This window comes from Lissotriton vulgaris, chromosome 6, assembly GCF_964263255.1.
Source record: "Lissotriton vulgaris chromosome 6, aLisVul1.2, whole genome shotgun sequence".
NCBI classification, from domain to species: Eukaryota; Metazoa; Chordata; class Amphibia; order Caudata; family Salamandridae; genus Lissotriton; species Lissotriton vulgaris.
The window spans coordinates 600955555-600977068 of record NC_141694.1 but is presented as its reverse complement, the minus strand read 5'-3'; the positions used below and the strand labels follow the sequence as shown (position 1 = coordinate 600977068).

General features: G+C 49.8%; 1 protein-coding gene across 1 annotated transcript in view; it reads right to left on the bottom strand.

The window, feature by feature from the left end:
- Nucleotides 1–21514, bottom strand: part of USP45 (ubiquitin specific peptidase 45) — a 2087971-nt gene that overhangs the window by 1237228 nt on the left and 829229 nt on the right. The window contains exon 7 of the mRNA XM_086926622.1: nucleotides 20319–20414. Within this exon, the coding sequence (XP_086782748.1) occupies nucleotides 20319–20414 (96 nt within the window). The remainder of the gene's footprint in view (nucleotides 1–20318; nucleotides 20415–21514) is intronic.

Genomic DNA, 21514 nt, shown 5'->3' with positions numbered 1-21514 from the left:
ATTACTCTGTATTAGTCTGTTAGCACAATCACATTTACAAATAACATCAATGGCACATTCCCCTCTAGACAGAAGGAACTTAATGATAATTTCTAGCCTTTATCTATACACTGAATATTCCACAGTTTCACTTGAAGCAATTATAAATAATCAGGTTCTTGGCTAGGTAAATGCTCCCAACATTAACTTAAATTTAAGCAAGACATTTCCATTTCATTTGCCGTAGCACCTCCTCAAACAATCTTCAGTAATCAATTCAATGAGGCCTGAGTAACATTTTATAAATAATTGCCACACGTCTTTATGGTCAATGGCTCACTTAGCAGGCGTGCTCATTCTGTATACAGATATGATCTAATCCTTACTCTCCTTCTCAACATTAGATTATTCAGGTTCCTAAGCTGAGGGAACTCTAATGAACACGCTGGGATTACAATACCAAATAGAATAACTCCTCCTCAGGCAGGAGGTCAGACCCAGTTCCTACTTGTGAGAAGGACCGTTTACTATAAGCGTTATGGGCTAATTCCTCTGCTGCAGTCACTCATCAAGATAGCTGATCCACACAAGATGCCTCAAGAAGCTTTGCCACTGCCGAGTCACCGGAGGTTCTCAATTTAACAACCACCCTCGTGACAGCAGGTTCACTCCCTTCGTTCCTTCTCACAACTAATTAGATCTCACCCCCCTTCCGACTAGCAGATTCCGCTCAAGTCTCGTGAACCGGAAGAACAGTTCCTTCGTTTTCCTCAGTACTGTGTCTGAAGCGCAAGACCACGCACCTCAGCTTCCGCACGTTACCCCAAGCGCCTCACCTGTAGGCTTCGGTACTTTTGGTTACTCGAGAGAAGTAGGGCCACAGACTTTCCGCCACTCCACCCGCTGTCCTCTCTCTATTTCCCCGTGTGGTTTGGGCTGACAGCAGAGACGCGGGAGAGTGACGCGTAAGGGCAGAAGCTTCAGACTCCGCCCGCGTCTCTCCCAGCTCTGCCTCGATTTCCTGACAGCGCGGCCCGGCTTCCTCTCCACAGGCCGGTCCGCGGCACCAACTGACTTGGCCCTGAAGTAAGACCACCGGCCGCCGCACCTCGGAACCCTCCCCTGGAATCCCGCTCACCGGGAAGCTGCCGCGGTGAGTGGTAAAGACTCGTTACGAGTAGAGGGGGAGGGGGTGTGATTCTCTCCCGCTTTGACTGCGGGGGGTTACTCCGAGGGCCTCTGACTACCTGCGTAGAACCCCAATTCCTTGGGGGCCGCACCTGGGGATACTTAGTCACACTGTCGCTCCGGGCAAAAGTAAGGCGTCAAGGGCCGATGTCGCGCAGGCCACTCTTCCAGTGGGGGCTTCAGCACTCACCATCTTGACAACTGTCCTGGCTTCCCTCGCACGTCCTGGTCAGGGAAATCTCCCTCCTGTGATATGGGAAACTGGTCCAGGGGGGTTGATTCGTGACTGGGTCAGGTCAACAGCTGGGGGCAGCATCCACTGTGAGAGCAGAGCCTCGAGAGGCAATCAACCCCTTATGTGCAATACCCTCCACAGGCAGCAGCCTGGACTCCAGTCCACCTCGTCAGTCCAATGTCTTCACCAAAATGGCCGCCCCACAGTCCCCCTATATATAGCCTGTGCCCAAGGTTCCAGAGTGGACTAGAAGGTTCCAGAACCTCACACTAGACTATGGGTCAGTCCCTGAGGTAAAACAGTTATGGCAGTTATTGGCCACCATTTTGTGTGGCTAAACTTGCCCTAGAAAAGGAGGGATTTCTAGACCTAGAGGAACCATGGGGTCAAGTCAAGTCAAGTCAAGTCAAGAGATTTATATAGCGCGCTACATACCCAGAGGGTCTCAAGGCGCTTGAAGAAGGGTGGGGAATTACTTGTCGAATATCCACGTTTTAAGTTGCTTTCTGAATGCTAGGTGGTTCTGAGTAAGGCGAAGGTGAGTGGGAAGTGAGTTCCAGGTTTTAGCTGCCAGGTAGGAGAAGGATCTACCTCCCATGGTGGTTTTGTTGATGCGAGGTACAGTGGCAAGGGCTTGGTTGGAGGATCGTAGCTGGCGGGAGGGGGTGTAGAAGGACAGTCGTGTGTTGAGGCATTCGGGTCCAAGTTCGTAAAGTGCTTTGTGTGCGTGGGTTAGGAGACGGAAAGTAATCCTCTTATTGACGGGGAGCCAGTGGAGGTTTTTCAGGTGACCAGAGATGGGTTCTTTACGCGGGATGTCTAATATGAGCCTGGCTGAAGCGTTCTGGATGCGTTGGAGTTTTTTCTGGAGTTTAGCGGTGGTACCGGCGTATAGGGTGTTTCCGTAGTCCAGGCGGCTCGTGACCAGTGCGTGGGTGACCGTTTTTCTAGTTTCTGTGGGGATCCAGCGAAATGTTTTTTTGAGCATGCGAAGAATGTTGAAGCAAGATGAAGAAACGGCGTTGACTTGTCTGTTCATCGAGAGTGAGGAATCCAGGATGACGCCCAGGTTCCGTGCGTGGTCCGTCGGGATGGGTGCTTTTCCAAGGGCCTCTGGCCACCAAGAGTCATCCCAGGCGGAGGGGGAGGTGCCTAGGATGTGGACTTCTGTTTTGTCTGAGTTCAGTTTCAGACGGTTGTGCTTCATCCATTCGGCTACTTCTTTCATTCCTTCATGCAGGTTCGTTTTGGCAGTGTTAGGGTCTCTGGTGAGTGATAGGATCAGTTGAGTGTCATCGGCGTAGGAGATGATGTTGAGGTTGTGTTGGCGTGCGATGACCGCGAGGGGGCTCATGTATACGTTGAAGAGGGTGGGGCTGAGTGAAGATCCTTGTGGTACGCCGCAGATGACTTCAGTGGCTTCTGACTTGAATGGTGGAAGGCGGACTCTCTGGGTTATTCCGGTGAGGAACGAGGTGATCCATTCCAGTGCTTTTCCTTGGATTCCGACGTTTCTGAGGCGCTGTAAAAGGGTGCTATGACAGACTGTGTCGAAGGCTGCGGAGAGGTCGAGGAGGATGAGGGCGACTGTGTCTCCATTGTCTAGTAGAGTTCGAATGTCGTCTGTTGCTGCAATGAGGGCGGTCTCAGTGCTGTGTTTGGCTCGGAAGCCGGACTGTGAGGAGTCGAGGGATTTGTTGGTTTCGAGGAAGGCGGCGAGCTGGTTGTTGACCGCTTTCTCGATGACTTTGGCCGGGAATGGAAGGAGCGAGATAGGGCGGTAGTTTTTGAGTTCGGTGGGGTCAGCTGTGGGTTTCTTCAGAAGGGCGCTGAGTTCGGCATGTTTCCAACTTTTCGGGAAGGTTGCGGAGTTGAGGGAGCAGTTGATGACGTCTCGGAGGTGCGGTGCTATAATGGAGTCTGCTTTGTTAAAGATGTGGTGAGGGCATGGGTCTGTGGGGGATCCTGAGTGGATAGAGTTCATCAGACGGATGGTGTCCTCAGTGGAGATTGGGTTCCAGTCATTGATGATGTTCAAGGGGGGTGGGGGTCCTGCAGAGGGTTGGGTGGGTTGGTCTTCGGGTCGGTTGTCGAAGCTGTTGTGGATGTCTGCAATTTTGTTGTGGAAGAATGAGGCTAGGGAGTCGCAGAGGGCTTGAGAGGGGGTGATGTTGTTGGAGTTTGCTGAGGGGTTGGTAAATTCCTTGACGATGTTGAATAATTCCTTGCTGTTGTGGGCGTTGCTATCTAGTCGTTCCTTGAAAGCGGCTTTCTTGGCATTCCGGATCAGTTGGTGGTGTATGCGGGTGGCGTTTTTGAAGGCGTCTTTGGTGCTGGTGTTTGGGTCTTTTTTCCAGGCCTTCTCAAGGGAGCGACAGAGTTTCTTGGATTTCTTAAGATCATCGTTGAACCAGGAGGCTTTCTTGCTGCCTAGTTTGATTTGTCGTTTTTTCAGTGGTGCTAGGATGTCGGCGCTGTTGGATAACCATTGGGTGAGGTTAGTGGCTGCTTGGTCGGGGTTTGAGGAGTGGGCGGGGGGGTTTTGAAGAAGCGATGAGGAGATCTGGTAGATGGTGATTTTGTTCCAGTTTCTTCGCAGAGTGGGTTGGGGATGGTTGTTGGATGTGGACTTGTTGTAGGTAAAGTGAACGCAGCTGTGGTCAGTCCAAAGGAGATCTGTGGTGTGGCTGAAGGAGACATGTTTGGAGTACCTAACCCCCAGGTCAACACCTTAAAAATTCCAGTGGACATCAAAAATAAAAAAAGATTGAGGGGCAAAAAGGGGACAAAAATAAATAAACAAATAGGAGGGACTACTCAAAGGGCAGACAGGTCTAACACGCGTCCCCCGAGCTGAAAGTGGGGAGAGCTACCCAACCCCTTGGGAGTCCTCATCACTAAGGCGGAAATACCTAGAGAGACCGTCTGCATTGGCGTGGTCCACTCCAGGCCAATGTTCCACCCGGAAGTCCATTCCCTGTAGGGAGATGGACCATCTCAACAGCTTGGGATTCTCTCCCTTCATTTGCATCAGCCAACGAAGGGGTCAGTGGTAGGTCTGAAGCAGGAAGTGCGAGCCAAAAAGGTATGGCCTCAACTTCTTCAGAGCCCATACCACCGCAAAGGCCTCCCGCTCTATTGCACTCCACTTCTGTTCCCAGGGAAGCAATCTCCTCGACAGGAAGACAACAAGCTGATCCAGACCCTCTTCATTGAGTTGCGATAACACTGCCCCAATGCCATGCTCTGATGCGTCTGTCTGAACAATGAACTCCTTGGAGAAATCCGGGGCCGTCAGGACCGGTGCTGCACACATTGCTTGTTTCAGCTTCTCAAAGGCTTGCTGACAAGCCTCCGTCCAGACCACCCGTCGAGGTTGTTTCTTAGATGTGAGCTCAGTGAGGGGCGCTACCATAGTGCTATACCCCTTCACAAAGCGACGGTAGTAACCTGTGAGGCCCAGGAAAGCTCGGACCTCAGTTTGGGTCTTGGGGGGCTCCAGGCCATGATTGCCTCAATCTTTGCCTGGAGGGGCTGCACCGCTCCCCTTCCCACCAAGTGGTCGAGGTACACAACCGACCCCTGCCCGATCTGACATTTACTGGCTTTGATTGTCAAGCCAGCCTGTTTCAGGGCCTGGAGAACAGCTTGTAAGTGACACAAATGGTCCTCCCAACTGCTGCTGAAGACGGCAATGTCATCCAGATAAGCAACGGAGAAAGCATCAATTCCAGAGGACCCGGTTCACCAGCCGCTGAAAAGTGGCATGGGCGTTCTTGAGCCCAAAGGGCATCACACAGAACTGGTAGTGGTCCTCAGGCGTGGAGAAGGCTGACCTTTCCTTTGCTCCATCCGTAAGGGAGATCTGCCAGTACCCTGAAGTAAGGTCAAAGGTACTAAGGTATTGGGCAGCTCCCAGCCGGTCAATAAGTTCATCCGCCCTAGGGATCGGATGTGCATCAGTCTTGGTCACTGAGCTCAGTCCCCGGTAATCCACACAGAACCTCAGTTCTGGAGTGGTGCCCGGTGGGGCAGCTTTTGGTACTAGAACCACCGGACTGGACCAGGGGCTACTAGAAGGTACAATGACTCCTAGCTCCAGTATCTTGGTAACTTCACCATGGATGCTGGCCTTCACCTTGTCTAACAGCCGGTAGGTCTTAGACTTCACTGGTGGGCTGTCTCCTGTGTCCACATCATGGGTACACAGGTGGGTCCTTCCCGGGACAAGGGAGAACAACGAGGAGTACTGTTCCAATACCTGGCGGCAGTCCTCTCGCTGCTCAGGAGTTAGGGATGGGGAGAGAATCACACACTCCACCGACCCATCCTTTTCCTGAGACGAAAAAAGATCAGGGAGAGGCTCACTTTCCGCTTCCTCTGCACCATCAGTCACCATCATCAAGATGACCTTGGGCCTCTCATGGTGGGGTTTGAGGCGATGGGAATGCAGCACCCATAGGGGCTGTCGAGGGGGTCTTAAGATCCACCAGGTAGGTGGCCTTACCCTTCTTCTCCAACACCTCAAAGGGGCCTGTCCAGCGATCCTGGAGGGCACTTCGCTCCCCAGGTTCCATTACCCATACTTTCTGGCCAGGCTCCAACTCCACCGGGTGAGTGTTGTGGTCATGCCACTCTTTCATCACTGCTTGGCTGGCTTCCAAGTTGTCGGAAGTTTGCTTCCACAACTTAGCCATTTGGCTCCGGAAGGCCAGCATGTAGCTCACCACATCCTGGGGAAGCTTCCTGGGAGACTTTTCCCATCCGTCCTTCACCAGGCTGAGAGCTCCACGCACAGGGTGCCCAAACAGAAGCTCGAAGGGGCTGAAGCCCACTCCCTTCTGTGGCACTTCCCTGTAGGAAAACAACAAACAGGGTAGGAGGATGTCCCATTTCCTCCGCAGGCTCTCAGGCAGACTTCTTATCATGCCTTTCAAGGTCTTCTTGAACCTTCCCACCAAACCATTGGTCTGTGGGTGATAAGGAGTGGTAAACCGGTAGGTAACTCCACACTCCTTCCACATAGCCCGCATATATGCTGACATGAAGTTGGTCCCCCTGTAGGACACAACCTCCTTGGGGAAACCCACTCGGGTAAAGATCCCCATCAGGGCCCTAGCCACTACAGGTGCAGTAACGGTCCTCAGAGGAATTGCCTCTGGGTACCGCATGGTGTGATCCACCAAAACAGGGATAAACCTGTGACCAGCTGTAGTTGGTGGATCCAATGGCCCCACAATGTCGATACCCACCCTTTCAAAGGGGGTGGGAACGACAGGAAGTGGTTCCAGGGGAGCTTTCAGCTTCACCCCAGTCTTCCCACTGGCTTGGCAGGATACACATGTCCGGCAGTATGTGTTGGATGCCACTTTCATTTGAGGCCAGTAAAAGTGGGGGACAAGCCGGGCAAAGGTCTTGTCCTGCCCTAAGTGTCCTGCCAAGGGAATTTCATGAGCCAGTTCTAAAAGAAAGGCTTGGTAACGTTGAGGGACTACCAAGGCCCGTGATGAACCGGGCAAAGGTGCCTTAGGTTCACTGTAAAGGAGTCCGTCCTCGCAGTAAATATGGTAGTTCCCAGCAACGTTCCCTGCTGCCTGGGTTTCGGCCTGTCGCCTCAGTCCCTCAAGGGTAGGGCACTCCTTCTGGCCCTTACAAAACTCCTCCCTGGTAGGCCCTCCTTCCACATGCCACTCAGCAGGGATAGGTAAGTCCTCCAGGGACACTACTCCCCCTCCACGGACTCGTGGTCCACCACCTCTGATGGCCGATCTGTCTCATGGGGCGTGGAAACCGAAGCAGGCTTCCCCTGTCCTCGGTTCTTTCCCTTTTAGGCAGCGGGCTGGGCCATTGTTCCAGGCTCCAGCCCAGGCGAACTCCCCCTCCGGGTAGTCGCGGACCTTGTGCTAGCACAGGCCCAGTCAGGTGTACCCAGCATCTCCGAATGAGTCCGGTATTCCACCTCCTTCCAAGTATTGTGCTCCATGTCATTTCCCAACAGACAATCGACTGGCACGGCAGGGCTTACGGCAACTCAAAGTGAACCTGCAACCCCTTCCCACTCAAAGGGAACCTAGGCCACAGGGTAGTGCCCCAATCTGCCGTCAGCCATCGCGGCGGGGTGGAGTACATGTGGAATCACCTGCTCTGGAGACACCAGTTGACTCCTTACCATAGTCATACTGGCTCCTGTGTCTCTCAGAGCCTCCCCTCTCTGGCCATTGATGGTGACCCATTGCCCATACTTTGTAGTATTTGAGGGCACCTGGATCTTAGGAACCATCTCCCGATCTCCCAGGGACACTAAGGTGACACCCGCCCACTCACCCCCCCTTATCTAAGGGCAACTCCTCCCCGAGCACTACACTAGCTACTCCCGGGGCTTTTCCTCCAGTGGGAGGGGGTGGTCTCTTTGGGCACTTGACATCTCCCTTATAATGTCCAACATCACCACACTCAAAGCAATGGACAACCCTTGGCTGCTGACTTTGGCCAGAATGAGGGTTTCTGGGCGGGTTAGCCTTAGGGGTGAATCCTGTTCCCTTTTCCTGGAAACTGTTTTGGGGGCCTTTTGAGAACTCCCGCTTTTTATCTCCCCCCCTCTTTCTTCTGGGGGTCGCCCTGTCCGGTCCTTTGGGAATCCCCTCCAGTCCCCTTTGAGGACACCCGGGTACTAGCCCAGATGTCCGCCCCCTCAGCAAGCTTCCGGGGGTTGGTCAGCTTGCTGTCCACCAGGTGTTGACGCAGCTCGGGAAAACATTTCTCGAGTAGGTGCTCCTTGGGAATAAGGTCGTATGACCCCTCATAGTCCCCAACTTCGCTGCCTTGCACCCAACACTCTAATGCCTTCTTTGCGTAGTCCAAGAAATCCACCCAATTCTGTGTGCCTAGTTTGTGACTACCCCTAAACGTCTGACGGTATTTTTCTGGAGTCAGTCCAAACTTTCTTATTAGCGCCACTTTCATGGTGGGGTAGTGGGTCTGCTCTCCCTGCTTTAGGGCCAAGAGTGTATCCCTCCCTGCAGGAGGCATGTACTTATACAAGCCACCCCCCAGTGTTTCTCCAGTATCCCATGGGCTCTTAAGGAGACCTCATAGGCAGCCAGCCACTTGGCGATGTCATCCGCTGTGCCGTAGCTGGCGACTACGTCCTTTGGTAGATAAGGTCTGGGTTCCCTGGTCACATCTTTTGGTTCGCTGCCACCATTTGGAGAATTGGAAGTTCCTACTTGCAGGGCCTTAAAGTCCAATTTTCTGAGGCTCAACTCATGAGCTAGCCTACTCTCTTCTCTTGCCTTTTCCAGCTTTGCCAACTCCCATCTTAACTGTCTCTCCTCCCTCCTATCTGCTAGTTCGGCTTCAGTCAAGCTTCTCGCAGAGACACTGCTGCCCTCTCTTGAGAGTGTTCTGGGACCTGTTAGTAAGTTCTCCCTCTCAGATTGGTACAACACATCTACCCCGATGACAGTGTCCCTGTCTGCCTCCTCCTCCTCCCCATCTGGGTGAGCTGCCACCCACGCCCTCAAGCTGGTTTGAAGTTCCCCCTTCTTAGCACCACACTTAAAGAACACTCCCATATTTTGACAAAATTCTCGGAGCTGAGCCACAGTATAGGTTTCTAACTCCTCCAGTGCAAATTCCATTTTGCCACTGAGAGTTCGGGACAGCCACTTGGAAGGAATTAATTCAGAGGGTATTTAGAAGCTGCCTCCACCCACCACCAGGAGTAAATTTGGAAAAGCAAAAATATAATTAGGGAGTCCGCACAGAGAAAACTCCAGGTGTAGGCCTATGGAGTACACTAAGTTACTATAGAGTGGACGCAAGCACAGTTCTCATCCCACCGCTAGACACCAATTATGTTAGACCTGGGGTTACCAGTCTACATAGGGTAGCTTGGCACAGAGTAGGTAGGCCTATCCCAGAGGTACATGTGTTAAGTTTGCGTCACACCCTTCAGTAACATAACGTCCATCCACTCAAAAATAACGACACTGCACCAGATTAGAAAAATACGGGCTGTTTTATAAAATTCTCTTTGTGGTTACTCGTATTTTCTTGGCAATATTTTGTTCTGTTCATAAAGGATAATTACTCTGCATTAGTCTGTTAGCACAATCACATTTACAAATAAAATCAATGGCACATTCCCCTCTAGACAGAAGGAACTTAATGATAATTTCTAGCCTTTATCTATACACTGAATATTCCACAGTTTCACTTGAAGCAATTATAAATAATCAGGTTCTTGGCTAGGTAAATGCTCCCAACATTAACTCAAATTTAAGCAAGACATTTCCATTTCATTTGCCGTAGCACCTCCTCAAACAATCTTCAGTAATCAATTCAACGAGCCCTGAGTAACATTTTATAAATAATTGCCACACGTCTTTATGGTCAATGGCTCACTTAGCAGGCGTGCTCATTCTGTATACAGATATGATCTAACTCCTTACTCTCCTACTCAACATTAGATTATTCAGGTTCCTAAACTGAGGGAACTCTAATGAACACGCTGGGATTTCAATACCAAATAGAGTAACTCCCGCTCAGGCAGGAGGTCAGACCTAGTTCGTACTTGTGAGAAGGACCGTTTACTAAAAGCGTTATGGGCTAATTCCTCTGCTGCAGTCACTCATCAAAATAGCTAATCCACACAAGATGATTTAAGAAGCTTTGCCACTGCCGAGTCACCTGTGGTTCTCAATTTAACAACCACCCTCGTGACGGCAGGTTCACTCCCTTCGTTCCTTCTCACTACTGATTAGATCTCACCCCCCTTCCGACTAGCAGATTCCGCTCAAGTCTCGTTAGCCGGAAGAACAGTTCCTTCGTTTTCCTCAGAACTGTGTCTGAAACGCCAGACCACGCATCTCAGCTTCGGCACGTTACCCCAAGCGCCTCACCTGTAGGCTTCGGTACTTTTGGTTACTCGAGAGAAGTAGGGCCACAGACTTTCCGCCACTCCACCCGCTGTCCTCTCTCTATTTCCCCGTGTGGTTTAGGCTGACAGCAGAGACGCGGGAGAGTGACGCGTAAGGGCAGAAGCTTCAGACTCTGCCCTGCGTCTCTCCCAGCTCTGCCTCGATTTCCTGACAGCGCGGCCCGGCTTCCTCTCCACAGGCCGGTCCGCGGCACCAACTGACTTGGCCCTGAAGTAAGACCACGGGCCACCACACCTCGGAACCCTCCCCTGGAATCCTGCTAAACCGGGAAGCTGCCGCGGTGAGTGGTAAAGACTCGTTACGAGTAGAGGGGGAGGGGCGTGATTCTCTCCCGCTTTGACTGCGGGGAGTTATGGCAGATATTGGCCACCATTTTGTGTGGCTAAACTTGCCCTAGAAAAGGAGGGATTTCTAGACCTAGAGGAACCATGGGGTCAAGGAGTACCTAACCCCCAGGTCAACACCTTAAAAATTCCAGTGGACATCAAAAATAAAAAGATTGAGGGGCAAAAAGGGGACAAAAATAAATAAACAAATAGGAGGGACTACTCAAAGGGCAGACAGTTCTAACACAATGCTAATCAGCAAATGGAAGAGACGCGCTAGACATGCCCCTTCCAAATACCAAAACGCAAACTCAAGTTGCTATTCAGTAAAAAGTTACCGATTCTCCATTTGGCTTTTGTACATCACAAAAAGCATTTCTTTGGTCGCACACACACCACTTCTGCCAATTGGGCCATTTGCGACCTCAAAATGTGTTCATAAATGTGACCATTAAAATCTACCAAATTAACCCAGTGAGCTCCCTTACCCTCTGCCCCGAGTTTTATTGCGTAGGTACATATGTGAACATACCTGTCACACGGATGTTCTCTCTTGGAACCTATCTCTGCTAAGCCGAGGACGAACAGAATATTTTGCAGCTGGTTGCCGAAAGTGATGCTGCAATAATTTATTTACATACCCTTCTTTCTGCAGTTGCTGGCTGGATGCAAAACAACTAACTCAAATCGAGCAAAGTCAAACCAAATTTGAGGATCTCTAAAGACCATTCATCCATCTGGGCAGACCACTAGAGGCCTACATTGAAAAGCATTGAAATTGAAATGTATGTTTCCTACTGGGTTTGGTCTTTCCCATATACCCCTAGTTAACAGTGTCACATCCACCTGTTTGTCCTTTTCAAAATCCTAATTTAGGTTCTTCACCTTCTTCCAGTGCAGCATTTGAGCATGGTGGTGAAATAACTATTTCATCATGGCTTGAAAATGGAAATTCGGGAAACAACCTATACAACGCAGTCATTACATTGCACTACCTTTACATAATAGTCATTACATCGCAACATCCTTTACATAGCATGTCATTACAAAGCAGCCACTACATTGCATGTCACTACAAACATGTCATTACCTCTACGTCCCTCGTCCTCGACCCAGTCATCACTCATGAGGTATCCCACAAGACAGGAAACAAAACAGGAAATGCTTTTAGGCTCCATCCCCCTCCTGCCAGGTGCTATATTACTCCCAACCACTAGAAGCACATCCTGTTTTGCTTCCTGTCGGTGGTTTACTTGATGGGAGATGCTTGGGTGAGTGCCGGGCACTTACCTGCTTCGCTTGTCCTGTGGCTTTCTCCTCTGCTGGGCTCTGGGGGCTACCATGGACCGTCGTGGATGCAGTAGAGTTGGGCTGCTGGGCTTCCCTGACTCTTCCTGGACTCAGGAGGCCTGTGTTGCGTGGCTCCACGGGTCTCCCTGTTCTTGCTGCCCGGTTTCATGCTGCGAGGAGGTCCTCCGTTTCATCTGGAGGCCGGTGCTTCTGGGACTCGCGGGTGAATTTGCCGGTCCTGCTGCAGGTAGGCGGTTGCTGTCATAGCGCTTGGTCGTATCTTGGGCGCGCTTTGGATCAGCTTCCATGCCTTTCCGACGGGCGCTTGGGTGGGCAACGGCGCGCCTGTCGTCGCGATGAGCACTCTTTCTGCTGCGGGATGTCTTGGCGGCCCGTGCTTGCTGTTTCCGTGGCCGCAGATTTCCTTAGGGTGACGCCCCTTCCTCTCCCATCGGTTTCCTGCTGTTCGCTACGGCCTCCATAGTGATTAGCCGGCGGCTTGGTTTGTCTCTGCATGTTACCGGGTTCGATTTTCCGGTTGTGGTTTTTGGACCTGGCCTTCCCTGGGAGTTTTTGCGGCGTCGGGATTGGTCGTTTTGGATTTGATTCGGCCTATTCGGATTGCCTTCCACCAGGGCAGTTGATTGGTTTGTTTGCTCCCTCTGTATATATTGGGCGGGAGTTTTTTGTGGTCTTTTCTTGTTGTATTTCCTGCTCTGCTGCTGCTGTTTTTTTGTGCATTATGGGCGAGCATCATCGCAAGAGAAAGTATTCTTCTCCTGTGCCTTCCTCTTTTCCTGAGACCAGTGGGGACTCGGCTACACGTGGGAAGCGTGCCAGGGTGGACGATGATCGGATTAAACGCCTTATCCTGGAGACATTGTCTGATATGAAGACGAGCAAGAAGGCTGTTGGAGGTCATTCTGGTGCTGCTGCCCTTTACTCGGAAATTTCCTCCTCCGATGATTCTGATGGGTCTTCTCTCGCTGCTGCTGAGCTTCAGGGAAAATACATTTCCAGGGATCTCTTGCCTGATATCCTTTCCCATGTTCTGATGAATATGGGGTTTCCTGATGCTTCTGCTCCCAGCACCTCTCAGAATACGGTCTTGCCGCAGTTTAGGAAACCAGCTGCCTCTTCTCTGCCGGTGCACCCTTTTGTGATGGATGTCCTGCTGAAGGAATGGAAGGACCCGGATCACATCACCATGCTCAGGTTTATGTCCAAGCTTTATCCTTTGCAGGATATGGTGGACTCCTTGCCTGACTCTGTCTCAGTGGATTCCGTTGTGGCTAGTCTTGTGGGGCGTCCTTCCATGGCAGATAATAACATCCTGCGGGACGGTGTGGATAAGAAGATCGATTCGGGTTTGAAGAAGTCATATGTTGGCTCTCACCTTGCTATTCGATCCGGGATTTATGGGGCCTATGTTGCCCAGTCATTGTTGTCTGATTTCAAGACCCTATTTTCCACGATGCAGGAGGGGGGCAGCTGTCCAGACTTGCTGGAGTCCATGGAGCGTCAAACTGAATTCCTATCGGACATCGCCTTTGTTTCGGTGAGGGCTTCTGCTATGTCCTGTGGTACCTCTATTGCTGCTCGTCGGACCCTGCTGCTAAGGGATTGGAAGACGGACGCGGCTCAACGTTCCATGGCTTTACGGTTGCCTTTCACTGGTACCCGTCTGTTTGGTGACTCTCTTGAGGATAGGCTGCATAAGGTCTTTAAGGAGCGCAAGTATTCCTTGTCCATTCGCCAGCTTCCGTCCCATGGGGTTCCTCCTTCTCCAGTGCCATTTCTTTCCGCCAGCCTTCCAGGTTTCAGCAGTCTTCCTTCAGGAGTCAGTGTGGCACTGGCCGGTCCTTTCCGCGGAAGTTCCAGAAGAAATCACCGCTGGGTGCTGGGTCTGGCCCGCAACTTTCCTGACTATGCCGTCCGTGAGGTCGGTCTCGCTGGTGTCCACCTGTGGTTGGTGGGAGGCTTCGCCTGTTTCTTCCTGCTTGGTGTTTGACGACCTCCGACAAATGGGTGCTGGATGTTTTGTCTCGGGGTTACTGGATCGAGTCCCCTCCCGCCTCTCCTCCAGGGTGGTGGTGACTCCGACTCCTCAGGACGCCTCCCGCCGTCTGGCCTTGCTGGAGGGTGTTCAACTTTTGGTCAGCAAGCATGCGATTGTCCCTGTTCCAAGGAGGGGACTGGGGATGGATGACTACCCCATCATCTTTGTCGTTCCGAAGATCACAGGGGTTTCTGGGTGGTCATAAACCTTCTGGGTCTGAACTTGTTTGTGAAGAAGATCCCATTCAAGATGGAGACTCTCCAAAAAGTGATTCCGCTGATCCAGTCCGGGTGGGTGTTCTCCACTCTCGATCTCCAGGACGCCTATGTTCACGTTCCCATGGCTGTGGGGGATCAGGGATTCCTGCGCTTCTGCCTGGAGGGTCAGCACTGGCAATTCTGCGTCCTTCCTTTTGGTCTCCGGTCCGCCCCCCGGGGGTTCACCAAGGTGGTGGTTCCCTTGGTGGCGCATCTCCAACTCCTGGGGGTGTCCGTGTTCCCCTATCTGGATGACTGGATGGTCCAGGCCCCGTCTCTGGAGATCATGTCTCGCCACCTTCTCTTGACCATGTCTACGCTCAGGGATCATGGGTTCTTGATAAACTTGCCTGCCACCCGGAGATCCTTCATTGGGGCCGTGTTCGACTCGGTGCTGGACAAGGTGTTTCTGCCGGACTCCCGGATTCTACGTCTCCAGTCGTCGTTGAGGAAGTTGTTGTCTCAAGCTGCGGCTCCCCTCCTTCAGTGGCTGGAGGTTCAGGGTCACATCGCTACGTCCGTCTTCATCGTCCCCTGGGCCAGGGTCATCTGCGTCCTCTGCTGTGGCATGTTCAGCGGTGGGTCCCCTTTCCTGTCTTGGACTATGCTGTTTCTGTGCCTGTATCTCTGGACATTGTAGCTGCTCTCCAATGGTGGCTGGATTCTTACCACATTTCCAAGGGGATGTGTATCCATCCGCATCCCCCTCTGGTTTTCACCACGGATGCCAGCACGTCCGGCTGGGGTGCCACTTTGGATCCTTGGACGGTGCAGGCCCGTTGGCTCCCGTCAGAGTTGCGCAGGTCGTCCAATTGGCGGGAGCTGTCTGCCGTGGAGAGGGCACATTGCTTCTTCCGTCTTCATCTGAGGGGTTGCCATCTCCTGGTGAGATCGGACAACACAGTGACAGTGGCCTACATCAATCACCAGGGCGGGACCCGCAGTTCTTCCCTGAAGTTGGTGACCTGCTCCATTTCGGATTGGGCGGAGGAGCATCTTCTGGGCCTCTCTGCTCAGCACATTCGGGGTGTGGACAACATGGTGGCGGATTCCTTGAGTCTGAGGTTTCCTTCGTCTCTGTCCCTGTGTCTGGCTCCCCGGACTTTTCGGTTGATTTGCCGGAGGTTCGGGACTTTGGATCAGGACCTGTTTGCCTCCAGGTCCAATGCCCTGGTTCCCTTGTTCTGCTCCAGGTCTCCGGAGCAGGGCGCTTGGGGGTGGATGCCTAGTCTCTCCTGTGGCCTCCTTGGCTTTGTTATGCCTTTCCTCCCTTTCCTCTGATTCCTGCCTTCTTGCTGAAGGTTCAGCGGGTGGGGGCTCAGGTGGTGGCTGTTCTCCCGCACCGGCCGCGGAGATCTTGGTTTCCTCTGTTGCTGGGTCTGGCTGTGGGTCCTCCTTGGATCCTGCCCCGCTAGCCCTCTCCTCTGAGATCCCTGTCTCCCTCCCTTCTGGTTCCTCTCACCTTGGCAGTATGGAGGTTGAACGGTTGTGTCTTGGGGTCCGTGGTCTGCCCGACCACATTATATCTGTGATGCAGGCCTCTCGTAGGAAGTCTACTTTGGCTTCTTATTCCAAACACTGGACTTCTTTTTCTGGGTGGCGTTTCTCCCTTGATCTGTCTCCTACCTCTTGCCCTGTGTCTTCGGTTCTTCAGTTTTTTCTGGATGGCTTTCAGAAGCACTTTGCTTTGTCTATCTTGTGGGGTCAATAGTCTGCTATCCGTGCCTTCCGGGATCCGGATTCTTTTCAACCTTCAGATGGCTTATTGGTTTCTCGCCTCTTTCGGAGTTTCTCTCTCTCTTCTCCTTCTGTCCGGTCTCTGGTGCCCCCTGGGATCTCTCCTTGGTGTTGGGTGTTTTGCAGTTCTCTCCATTTGAGCCTTTGGAGTCTGTGGACCATACGTTCCTGTCTTACAAGGTGGCGTTTCTGGTTATTATTACTTCTGCGAGACGGCTGGGGGAACTTACGGCCTTGCGTTGTTCTCCCCCGTTTTTGCGGTTTCTGGATGACGCTGTGGTCCTCTCTTTGGATCCCGGTTTTCTCCCCAAAATCCGTTCTTGTTTTCATTCCTCTCAGGAACTGGTTCTTCCTTCTTTGTGTCCTTCTACTTCTTCTCCTTCTGAGCTCTTGCTTCATTCTTTGGATCTGAAACGTGCCTTGTCAGTTTATGTTGCTAGGTCTGCAGGGTTTCGCTCCTCTGATTCCCTCTTTGTGACCTTTGGTTTGGCTGGTCGGGGTAAGGCTGCCTCCCGTCTTACTTTAGGTCGCTGGATTAAGGCACTCATCTCTCTGGCTTATCTCAGTGCTGGTTTGCCTTGTCCTGCTGGGGTTCAGGCGCATTTCATTCTGGGTGTGTCTGCCTCTTGGGCTGCTTTTCATGGTGTTTGTCTTGATGAAATCTGTCGGGCTGTGACTTGGGCCTCCGAATCCACTTTTGTGAGGCACTACCGGTTGAATTGTGCCCTTTCTGACCGGACCAATTTTGGTCGTGGGGTGTTGCAAGCTGTGGGGGTTGCCCCCTCGCTCTGAGTCTGTGTGTTTATTAAACTTTCACTTTCTGCACTCCTTTGTGTCTGGTCTGTGTTTGCTGTATTGGGTGTGCCAAAGGCCTTTTTGGGCGTTGCTTTGGTATGCCTCATGAGTGATGACTGGGTCGAGGACGAGGGACCTACAGGTAATGCTATGATTACTTTCGGTAATCCCCATTACTCTTAGTCCTACTCATCCTCGACCCAGTCATATTTCCCACCCTCCCTCCCTGTCCAGGCCTTTGTTGCTTGGTGTGTCAGGATGTTCTTCTAGTGGTTGGGAGAAATATAGCACCTGGCAGGAGGGGGGTGGAGCCTAAAAGTGTTTCCTGTTTTGTTTCCTGTCTTGTGCGATACCTCATGAGTGATGACTGGGTCGAGGACGAGTAGGACTAAGAGTAATGGGGATTACCAAAAGTAATCATTACAATGCATGTCACTACAACGCAAGCATTACATCGCAAGTCATTACAACGCATAGCATTATAACGCATAGTACCCTTACACTATCCGACACTTACCCTACTGTTGCAATCACTGGAGTTAGAATAGTAATTGTTACCCCTACACTATCCAACACTTACCCTACTGTAGCACTCACTGGAGTTAGAATAGTAATTATTACCCCTATACCATCCAACACTTACCTTAAATGCAATGTAATGGTATGCATTGTAATGGTATGCGTTGTAAAGGTATAATGTGATGTAATGGAATGCGTTGTAAAGGTAGTTTCTGAAAATGCGATGTAATGGCATGCTATGTAAAAGAATGCATTGTAAAGGATATTGCAATGTAAAAACTGCGTTGTAAGGGCATGCATTGTATATGTATGCATTGCAACGTCATACATTCTGGAAATTCACTTCTGAGCTTGTTCAAATATCTGCTGCATAGACTACAGCTAGTTCAGAACATGGAAGCCTTATTGATTCTGAGCCTTGTTAAACACTCCTCAACCTCTTACTACTTTTTTGCGTTACATTGGTTTTGTGTGGAAATCTAGGTTCTGTTCAAGTATTTATCTATATATAGATCACTGTATGGTCACTAACAAAGGCCAATGTTTTTGTGTCCTCAATTTCTACGGTACACTCCCCCTAGAGCCTTGGATCTGCATCAAAGCCGCAAAAGAAAACCTCTTCTTTCAGCCCCTTATAGAAAGAAGGGAGATCCTTTTCAGTGTTGTGTTAAATCGTGGAATTCTTTCCCACTTCATTTGTGGGCATTAGTATATAAGTTTTCATTCAGAAAGTTTAAACGCTTTTTACCAGATAAAATGCTTTTTCACAGATAAAATGCTTATTTTTCTAGACATCTCTCAGAATACAAGTATGCTTGATAAATATCAATTAATCCAAAAGTTCATTCAGTTCTGCACACGATGCAATATTCAGAATGGAATTTCACGTAATATGCTTATGTACAGGTATATGGTCATATAGCATTCATAGCCTGAGACCAGCTCATAGGTGTTACAAATGCATTCCTGTCTGGACTGGGTGCTGGAATAGGGCAAGCATGTGTAACATTTTCCCCTCAGTCAGAATTGATCGATAAAGGTAAAGATGTGCTGTTGATAAATACTTCAAGGGCACTAGAAATTAACAATGGGTCTACAAGCATGATCAGTTGACTGGTATATAAGGTTAGGGTCTACTCACAATGCCACAACACTAACTTCAGAACGACAGCGGCAAAAGAGATCTGACAAACGACTGTGGAATTATGACAACCAAGGCCTTGAGTGAAAATGAAAACCCTGTATCTTCTGCTGTTGGAAATGGAAAACACTGATTCGCTTAGGGTCAGGAAAAGTACCAGGAGCACTGAGGACAATAATACTCATCACACCTACAGTCCAGGGTTGTGTCTCGGCACATCCTTCATCATTGGTCACTCAGACACTTCATAGTCATTTCTGCTTAGCATAAATTCAAGATCGCTTAGCTCCATAGCACCTCAGTTATTTGAGGCGCTCTCAACCTCAACAACTTCAGTGAGCTACGCTCTGTTTTGTTTGGTTTTCCTAGTCAGCAAGCTAGGTTCTCTTTTTGCACCTGTCTGTACAGTACTCTCCTCTATGGATCACAGTAGGAAGGCTCTTCCATAGCCTCAGATTTGGTCCCAACCCTTAAAGAATATTCTTGACAAGCCTGTAAACGAGACCAGTACTTGCTTGACTTTAGGGACACTGGTGTAAATTAAGGGCCAACAAACCAGGAGCTTCCTTTCTATTTGAACACTCTGCTAATCAGGCTAATCGGAGTGAATTTTCTTAGACTATTTCAGAGTTTCAGGGTAACTACTGGTATCAAATGATTCAAGCGTTTTGTCAATTAAGCTAGTCTGCTACAAAATAAGCTCAGTGACGTTAGTTTGTTTCCAGGCGTAATGGAGCACAATACAAGAAGGAAAAGGTGCACAAATGGAGGAGGCAGGCCATGCCAATGCAGATGTGCAATGTCATAATTCAACATACAGTATCGGAGCACAAGACACAGCCCCTTAAACAATGCACATGCAGGTTGTCATGCCCACGTGAAGGCCAAGACAATCAAAACAGGGCCACTATTTTATGCGGACACAGACTGAGCAGACTGGGTCCACAATAGGCACAATTCACCAGCATGGCCTTTCAGTTATACACACATTTAAACTAGGACAAATTGTTAAAATTCTGTCCCAATGTCTCTTAGACTAGAATTCAGCTGGCACCAAATAATAGTCACTCCACAGCTCAGTATGAGGGCGTCGTATGTGGGTGCAGCTATAGTTTTGGCGCACCTCCTGACACAGCAAGTCTGTCTCTGTAGTTAAATACCACAGCAAAACCATGGAATAACACGAGCGAACCTTCAGAATTCCAATGTCAGTGGGAGGAAAACATGAGGCAGGCCACGACACGCCAATCAAGAGATGCAGGCACCTCTTTTCACCCTTGCAAGAAATGTTGCCCCTATTCGCCCAATTGGCAAATAAGAACATATTACTATTTTCCTACAATTCAATATCCGACTCCCAATACATATATGCTGCTCTGACTTTTGATTGGAGAATACAATTAAAAATATCACAAACAGATAGACAAAAAAAGAGTTACACAAACAGCACGAGGTGGTGCTATTTTTCGATAAGTGCTAATTTGTAGCGACGTGGTGGACTAGTTTGCTCGATTTCTCTTTGGGTCAATCAGTGTTTTTTGAAGCAGCAAATAAACGTATTTTGTCATTTTTGCACAATCAAATAAAATATTTAATATTTACTCCTCGAATTCTATTTTGCTTGTAATAGCGACTTTTGTGCTGATCGATTTCGACTCTAGAACTATGCAGATACACAAGTTAATTTATTCAAGGTCGGTGATATCACACAATTCGCAGTTCATGCACCCGGGCGAGGCTCAATTACAATCACTTCACGCTTTGAAGGTCGTAAATACTAGCTCCAAACGTGATTTGCTTAAAATACAGGAATACTCACTGTTCAAAGGTTGTTTAAACTTAGAGCTTACCAGTTGCGAGTCCGTCCCAAGAGAAATCTTCAGCTTGGTCCCTTTTTCCTTCATTTCATGCATCATCTCATTAAGGATGAGGGTCTGCGCTAAATTCTACAACAGAATAGAATAAAAGCATAAACGTGCCGGATCTAATCTCTGCTTTAATACAGTGCATTTTCTTCCCAATGTTACCTTTGCATTCGCACAGTCAATCACTCCAGTCTATAAGCAAATGACAGGCTCGGCAAGGAGGAATTTACTATGACCAAAGGATTCACAGACAGGCAAAAGGGAAGCTAAGATTGCTTCTTTTACAATCCTTTCCATGCGGTTTCTAAAGTTTCCATGGCAAATGGTTACACACCATAAAACATGGTCCTGTACAATAGCGAGATTTTGTGGGTAAACTTTTAGAAGGACAGTGTATATCATTTTTCACATCGAACTGTCAATGTCCCCAATACACTTCTGTAAGAATATAGCTCAAAGTCTGAGTTGTTAGGTGGATCCACCATAACAGCCTAAGCAACAATCGATATAATAATTCATGTTGATGGAACTTGGAACATCAAATGGCTGAGCTCAAAATGGCTTACAACTATACAGCCACTCACTGTTAGGAATGCAGACATGGAGTTGGAGCAGAAATGCCGTAAGATGTCATGATCAACCTCTGAATTTATGGTCTAGAAACAAATGTGCACGTTTGTTAGTTGTTTGTCAAGCACCGTATGATTTCCTACAGTCACCTCAAAGGGCCAGGGATGGCTGGGAATGGTGAAGGCAAGATAGAAATTAGCCATCCCAAGAGAAGAAAGAATGAACATGGAAGACGGAATATGGAGGGAGGCTTTTGAATATAAATAACTGCACTTGTGAATAGAAAGCTCTTCATGTGGCCAAGCAATAAGGGATAACTGGTTTTAGGATTAGGGTCAGGGGTATAAGGAGAAACTCCAGGTTCAGGAGAGGCAAGCAAGAGGCAAAGAAAGAGATAGGGAGACAGCAGGGGAGGGAAGGTTAGTACAGAAAGAGTGTCTAAGAGAGGACTCAAACCTTGAAATAGAGTAGGAAATTATGGTAGCCCGTTAGGGTGGGAGAAGGGAGATGGGAAAAAAGGCGGAGTAGGAGTATGTAGAAACCATTACCTCTTTTACAGTGATACTGAGTCAAACTCGCTAGAACTCAGGGGTTCAGGAGACCCCCTCCCA